Below are 8,403 nucleotides of genomic sequence, written 5' to 3' on the forward strand. Positions count from 1 at the left end.
AAAGAGCTCACCTCACTGTTGTCTGCACTGGCATGGAGCATGTGCTGTTGACCAGCGACAGAAGAAATCATAATGCCAAGGCCATTCTCTTCAGCCTTCGAGTCTTTTGATTCTGCAACCTCAGCTTTCACTGGTACAACAACAACATCATCATCATCATCATCAAGAACCACAACATCATCCTCTGGCTCTGTCTCTTTTCCGACTTTTGGCTCTGGCTCCTGTTTCACTTCAGATTTGACCACACAGCTCTCTGAAGCTGATGTATCCATCGAAGTTTCTTCTCTCTCTTTCTTAACATCAATAATTTCAATGTCATCATCATCGTCAGTGGGAGCTGTCTTGTTCACATCACTGACTTTACCGTCTTCAGTTGTCACTACACTATTACTGTCATTCCCAAGACTTACTTCTTGGTTAACCTCTGTGCCCACAGCAACCCCATCTTCAGACACCTCCACACTGGAACTTCCATTTCCTTCTGTTAATTCAGAAGTTTCTTTTGGTTCACTCGATTCCTCTTCAGACTGTTTCTGTTTGGCACATGTCAGTTCAACAGAAGAGTCAGCTTCAGGAGACACATCTGAAACATCCATCTCCCTTTCATCCACTTTGTCACCCATATCTGAGACAGATTCATTCTTCTCAGAAGCTGCAGCAGAATCTGATGTCGCTTCAGCGTCTGGACCTTTTTCTGACGATGATTTCTGCCCCTCATTCTGAGATGATACCTCTTCTTGCTGATCAATTTCCATTTCCTCATGACTGTCCATTCCCAAGGTCCCCTCTGACTCTTCCGTCTCTTTAGCATCCACACATACATTTTCCTGAGCAGTGGTCAAATTACATTTCTCTTCATTTGGTTGAGGAACAGAGTCAATTTGAGTGACAGAGTCTTCCATTGGTCCATCAGAAGTTTTGTCAGCAGCCAGGACTTCAGGCTCAGACATTTGTTCCCCTTCAGTTTTGCCACTCGCATTAGCAGAGATTTCCGCTGACATTTCTTCCACAGCAGAATCTGTTCTGGTACTTCGATCTGGGTTATCTTCCATACGAATATCACCGGTAACCGATGTTCCCGAACAAGAGGTTACAGCACTTTCATCCACGACAGAATTTTCACTTTGTGCATCCTGGCTAGAAGCTACAGGGGCGACAGGTGCTTGACCATCAGTTTCAGCGAATCCTTCATCATTACAAGGCAACATCTTTTCTCCTGGTGTCTCGTCTTTCACTTCTGTATCTGGCGGCTCAGATTCTTCTTCAACTTCTGTTTCTGTGGGAGTAGCAGCTGTTTTATCTTGTCCCTCATTGGGTCCTGATTCTGAGTCAGCAACATCATCTTGTACCTCACTGGGTCCCAATTCTAGCTCACCAATGTTATCTTGTCCTTCATCAGGTCCAGACTTCGGTTCGGCAATGTCATTCTGTCTTTCATTGGGTCCTGTTTTCAGTTCAGCTGTGTTATCTTGTCCCTCATTGAAACCTATTTCAGGAGATCCTGTTTCAGGTTCAGCAATGTCATCTTGTCCTTCACTGGGTCCTGTCTCAGGTATGGCAATGGCATCTTGTCCTTCACTGGGTCCTGTCTCAGGTACGGCAATTGCATCTTGTCCCTGTTTGGATCCTGTTTTCAGTTCTGTATTGTCATCTCGTCCTTCAATGGGTCCTGTTTCCGGTTCACCAGTGCTATGTAGTCCCATTGTGGATCCTGTTTCTAGTTCCGCAGTGTTCTCTTGCACAGCACTGGGTCCGGTTTCCAGTTCAGCGGAGCCATCTTGTTCCTCAATGGGTCCTGTTTCTAGTTTAGCACTATCATCTTGTCCCTCATCGAGTCCCTTTTCCATTTTGGCACAATCATCTTGTGCCTCACTGGGACCCATGTCCACATCGTCTTCTGCATCAAGATATTTACTATCAGACAATGTAACAGGGTTATTTTCTCCTCTTTCATCATCTTTCTCAAGAACTAGATCACTGGAGACATCAACAGACATTTCTTCTGTCGATGCATTAATACTGTCTGCTTTCTGATTGTCAATTACGATTCCACCACCTTCAACTGATGCCTTAACATCTGTATCCACATGAGAAATTTCGACTGTTTGTGGACAGTCTTCTTCATTACCTTCACTTGCATCTTTTTCTTGTGATATTGAACTGATTTCAGATGGCCCTTCTCCCTGTGCTGTGCTAGAGTCTTTATATACTTGCTCATCTTCCATTTGCTTAGACAACTCAACATTGCCTGTAAACTCGATACTTTCCTGACCGACAGCCTCCTGCATACAACATTCCTTCACACTGCTGGCCACCTCTTTTTCCGCTTCATTATCACAACCCATTTCTTCATCAACTATTTTCTGTCTTTCCTCGGACCTCATGCAATGACTTGAACCATGTTCAAGACTTCCCGTCACAGGGCCAACCTCTTCCCTCTCAGATACAGTGTGTCCAGCGCTGTCACCATCAACTGTCTGACCAGGGTCTTCATCATCAGGTAATAAATCTAAGTCATCTTCCCACGTGCCTCCCTCATCAAGTTCCATTTTCTCAGCATCATCGCCTGCAACTTCCGTCTTTTTTGGAAGAAGGGAATTCTTATCCTCTGAAGAGCTGCTCGTGACTGCAGTTATATTGTTGTCTCCATTGTCATTCTCTGGCAATTCTTGGACCTGTTGTTCCTTAAGATTGTCATTTGTTTCACCAGAGCAAGTCAAACTCTCATCCTCCCCCAAAGTGACTTCAGACAAAGAGTCACCACACTCTACCTTTCTTTCACTTGAGTCTGTGGCACTGTCAATACACATTTCTACAGGGGCATCTTCCTCCACAGCTTTTCCAACACGTTTCAACTCACCAGAATCTTCATTCTCACCTCCAACCAAAGTTTCATAGTCTAACGGTTCAATTTGAGAGTCTTGCTCTGACCCTGAAGCACTAGTAGCTGGCTCCACCATGGCAGTCTCATCTGTTTTTTCTGGCCTCTGACCTCCTAATTGTGAAGTTTGTCCCTCAGATGAGTCACGAGCTGTGTCACTATATTGACTGGTACTAGGAGGCAAAGGACTCCCTCTGCTGTTTATATTTGCACTGGAATTTTCATCCCTGTCAGGGGGTGCTTGAGGCAAAGGAGGACGACCTTCAGTCATCTGTTCTCTCATGTTTGACTGAGACTCCAGATTAGAGTTATTCTCATTTTCCATAATCGCCTCTTCACTATCCATCTTGAGTCTTCAGATATCTGAGGGAAAGCAAAAGAGCAATAATCAACAAGAAGTATACATTTTTACTCATTTTGTAACATCATTTTTTTAACCAACGTCACACAGATATTCTTAAATATAACTGTTTAGTACTACTGAGTAAGATTATGAGAAGCAGCACTAGGTAAACATTAAAAATGCCAGCACAAGGTTATAGACGTTCAGTCAAACCTCGTTGTACTGCCAGCCCTGCTCACCATCAGGTATTGCCAATCTATGAAAAGCATCCCCTATATAAACATAGTATTCCGCTTAACACCGCCATCTGCCAACTGTCTCAGTTGTACCGTCCTTATAAAACTACTGTTAATTTACCCCATTGCACCGTCAGCGAACTGGCCACCAGAAGAACACATTACACACTAGGGGGCACACAGCGCATCTACTCAGAGGTTGCTTGACAATCAGGCAATATGGATAGATATGCAGTGATGTAGTGTGTCGCAAGCGAACACAATACAATGTGTAATGTACAATTAGAAAAAAACATAACTTTGTAATTCAATATCAAGTTTCGATCCCTGCCTGAATCCGACTAAATTTGAGGCGATGATTAGGAAAATACATTCTAATTAGGCCTTGGTCAATACCATTTATAAAAAGGAATTTAATTTTTCAGTCACCCGGAGAAACATTGGAACCTCCAGGCAAAATATTTAGCGTCGCCAGATATAAGGCCCAATAAATTACAGGCTGGCGAATGCCCGTGGGGCTTTTATTTAGTGAGGACTCACACTAACAACTGCATAAGGTCATATGAGCGCAAAGGGGTAGAAGTCAACAGAGAAATCCAAACGGGGAATCAGGTTCATTCTGCTCACCTTTCAAGCCTCAACAGCACAAAGTCTGTTTCGACTATCAAGGCACTCCGGAAATAGCAGTTCACAAGAGAGTGACAAACATCCAAAAGAAGTACAGGAAAATGACAATAATAAAGATGAGGAAAGAAAAAGCAGCAGTTCCCTCTGTTGTTCCAGCACAGTATGAGCATGACATTGATAAATCAGCCCATTTACAATTCTACCATGCATAAGAACATGTCAATACCCCCCCCCCCTTTGGGAATGGCCTAAAGACACTTCAGTCAGTAGCACTGTTCTGTGGGGGTGGAGGGGGGAGAACAGATCGAAGGGAGGTAACTCATTAGTTTATCTAGTGATTGGTAAACAAGTTCCCTTGACGTTGGACAGTCTGATTTACTATGTATAACTCCAAGGACAGTAAAACCTTGTTTTACCGCCAACTTCATGCTTGTACGAAAGTATAGCAATGACCACGAAAATCCTTTTTTTGCCATAAAGTGTTTGCAAATAGGTGCATTTTGTAGCTCTATCTTCACAGCGCATGGAACTTTTTGAATTTTTGAAATCCATCAATAAACAAAAAAGTTACGGATTTTTTAATCAATTAATTTCTGGTGCACTTTTATTTATAATGAAAAAACCCCCAAATATGGGACGTTCTTTGGTGAGTTTTGAGACAATATTCGTCATAACTCGCTCATTTCTCGGAGTATTTAAAAGAAACTTGACAACACAGTACATTTTCTAGTGCAAAATCTAGTCCTGCTTTCAGATTTTTCATAGCTATCCTATTCTTTGAGTTATGAAGACGTTTATGGGTAAAAATGTGGCCGTTTTCAGTGGGTTTTGAGACCAAATTTGTCATAGCTCGCCTATTTCTTGGAATATGTAAATGAAACTTGGCAGTCTAATACATTTTTAATGCAGAATCTAGTCATGCAGTCAGATTTTTAATATCTGTCATACTTTTTGAGTCGTAAAGACATTGACAGGTAAAAAAAGTGGCGTTCTTTACAGATTTACAAAGATTATCAGTCATATGTTCTCCCAAAGTCATATTTGAATGAAACTTGGTAACATAAAAGGTTCCTCCTTGCAAAGCAATGCTCTGGATCAATTTGTCACAAAAATGTAAGTAGAGAGCAGGACTTATTAGTCTAATAAATCCAGTTGTCTACATGTAAAAGTATACTCACTTTGTAATAGAAAATAAAATCGTCTCTGTATCCATTGTGGGACAGTGTCCTATTGTGTGGTGGATTAAGATGCGTTTAGATATTATAGTTTACAAGTAATGGGAATATTTCGCATGTGTAGGCTACAACTCAAACTATACATGTAACAGATATTTAGACCCCCCCCTCCTTCTCTCTCTCTCTCTCTCACACACACATGCGCGCACGCCTGCACTCACGCACCCGCGCATGAACGATAACAATGTATAAACGGGACTATCTTCCCAGACTGGACTAAATATACCACACTCTTTAAAAACAATCTTACTGCCTCACTTTTCCAAACAGAGCAAACAGGATGAGTCCAAGTGTGTGCTTTCCCAAGAAAAGGGAATAGGCTTTCATAACGCAAACACAATGCCACACCACTTCTCAAGATGTTAGCTTTTCTGTTTCTATTCTTCTCTCATGCAATTAAGCAAATAAAAATGACTACATCTATTGTATTGTAACTATAATGCAACACAAATGCAAGTTATCAATACAAACTTGTCAATCTGCATACATCGAGATTGACCTCTTTTCTGATTGGCTGCCAAGTTTCATTCATATCCATTCACGAGAAGCGGTGTGAGAGCGAGTTGAGGACAACAACCATTGCATTAGTATTAGTTCGTCCCACGAAACACCCCTGCTGCGGGGGCCAAAAAATTGGCAGAACAAAAGGCGCTCGGAGGACATTGTTAATTTCCTTCAAAGTTTCGAGCACCCGCTTCAATCAATTATATTTAGAAGTCATTTAAAAATGGGTTTGTTTTTTTAATTGCAATTTTGGGTCATGTTTTTTAATATTTTCTTCATTTTTTTTCAAATATTTATTTGTCTGACTTTAAATTACTCTTCTCCTTTATTTTCATCTGAACAGCTTTATAATTTTATACAATGTACATCCATAGGTGACCTGTACTGAAACAGAGCCCTTTTTGAGGATAATAAAAGAATAAAATTACACAATCAGTGTTTTTGCTGGGAATTTGGAGATTTTTTTGCTATTTATCCATGTACATATTTCCAGAGTCCACAATTTTTTTTCATAATCGTAATATTACAAATCTGGCGTGATTTGTTCATTACTTATGTGTTGTAGTTTGTACTTGCTAAAAATGAAAGCCAACAGACGAAAACTAAGAGAAAGATAGCTTTTGAAATTTGATGAAATTATCCAATATGGCGGATGTTTGCTTGGTTACCATGGTTACCATGTGCTATAATAATAAATAATTACTTGAATGTATTCTTTGAATATGACTAATATGAATATCATCGTTGCTATAGATATATGTAGTCAAGGAATATAGATTTTATAAATTTCACCAGCAGATGGCCTTAGTACAGAGTTAGCCTAGCCGTCTAGCTGTACTTTAAAGTTTGGCTCACCAAACAGTCTAGTCGTACTTATATTAGGCCCTATTACTTTTAGAAACCTGACGAGTACACAGATCTCATTAGTAATTATTCAGGTTTAAAATACATGCACTGTCAGTGAGGCACCTTTTGGTTTCGTCTCAAATAACACAAATACAAACAAGCGGATAGCTAGAGAACAACAACTAATACGCCATTGGCCGATATTTACAGTCAGCTTGCTTTATGTTATTGAAGGATTCCCACTTTGACAGTCATGGTGGCAACACAACAGCACGACAGCAGCCTGCAGACTCGGATTATTTTCTTTGCAACTTGCAGAACTGTTCGATTCGGTCGTCTGTGATTGTGCAGCACCATTCTTCCGCCCATATTGATTCTAATGCTGTTCACTACATAAACTGAGAAGAAGTCTAAGAGTAGGCCTACGTACGAAAGCAAGTTCAAACAAAGTTCAACGACGCAGTGCAAATGATCGACCGTTTCGATCCGGATCGTTTCTTTTAAAGTTATGTAAGCACAAGAAATTGGACACTTACAAGAGATTGGACTCAACAGGACGCTGAGCTGCAAATGGAGTAGATATTATTGGAGACAGCAATGTTTGCAAATGGATACTCCGAGGTGCAAAAGCAATGTATACTTCTTGGGGGAACCACTGGGAAAGTCAAAGAGGGAAGCTTGGAAACTGCCAGTGCAAACAGTGTGCTACACAAAATCATTACTATTTTTAGAATCACGATCAGATGACACGGCGGGCATCCCCCTTGCCAGGTCAAACAAGATCGTTGTTACTATAAATATCGGCCAATAGCATAAATTTAGTCTAGTTTTTGTCGTTCTCTAGCCATCCGCTTGAACAAGTATACAATTTTATACTTTAAATAGGTAAATGGTTAACCAAAAATTTTCACTCCCACACACAGATGCACTGCTTCAGGGGGTCAAACTGCAGTACTGCCATTAAAACTGTCTCAAATCAATTATTTTCAAGAAAATTTCAAATCTAACTGTAAAATATCAAATTATGGATTAAAACAGGGGGGTATGCCTCTTGTAACCCCCCAGATTTTCTTTTACCCCAGTGGGGCAGCCCTGGATCCCCCGATTGGTCCAAAGAACCTCTAGAATCTATCTCTATTAATAAAAGAACAATGTATTCAGATATATTTCAAAAACTATTAACTTCTGACAGAAATGAAGTTGATATTCAGTAGGCCTATTTTTGACTGTTTGTCAGTCTAGCCATCATATAGGAGGAGCCTACAGCTAACCCAGCCGTCTTTCAGTTCGGCTATTCGAGAGAATAACGACAGCCAAAGTTAACCATACATTTGGGCAATCTGGAATATAAAAAGCTTGCGCAATCACAAGATACTAGACTAGTGTATACAGACCCGGTAACCGGGAACTAAGTCACGAAGTATACAGACCCGGTAGGGGAACTCTTTTGTGATTTTGGAAAGTTTCAGCGCCCAGACCCGGAGGTGTGTGTGTGTGTGTGTGTGTGTGTGTGTGTGTATGTGTGTGTGCGTGCGTGCGTGCGTGCGTGCGTGTGTGAGAGAGAGAGAGAGTGGGGGGAAGTGCTATGCTAGCAAAATGTATGACACACCCCAGTTGGCAGGAGAGAAAGATAGAGTGGGAAATAGGTGGGGAGAAAGAAAGACTGAGACAAACAAAGAAAAAGAGAATGCGAGTGATACAGAGACAGGGGAGAGAGAGAGAGAGAGAGAG

The 8,403-nt window shown here is 41.1% G+C and overlaps 1 protein-coding gene across 3 annotated transcripts in view; it reads right to left on the reverse strand.

Annotated features, from left to right (window-relative positions):
• The window catches only part of LOC101855726, a 37,193-nt gene that overhangs the window by 25,618 nt on the left and 3,172 nt on the right, over positions 1 to 8,403 (reverse strand). For all 3 annotated transcript variants that reach the window (XM_005098592.3, XM_005098593.3, XM_035969827.1), the window contains exon 2: positions 12 to 3,244. In XM_005098592.3, the coding sequence (XP_005098649.1) occupies positions 12 to 3,227 (3,216 nt within the window). In that variant the 5' untranslated portion in view covers positions 3,228 to 3,244. The remainder of the gene's footprint in view (positions 1 to 11; positions 3,245 to 8,403) is intronic.

Source organism: Aplysia californica, unplaced genomic scaffold, assembly GCF_000002075.1.
Source record: "Aplysia californica isolate F4 #8 unplaced genomic scaffold, AplCal3.0 scaffold00187, whole genome shotgun sequence".
Classification (NCBI taxonomy): domain Eukaryota; kingdom Metazoa; phylum Mollusca; class Gastropoda; order Aplysiida; family Aplysiidae; genus Aplysia; species Aplysia californica.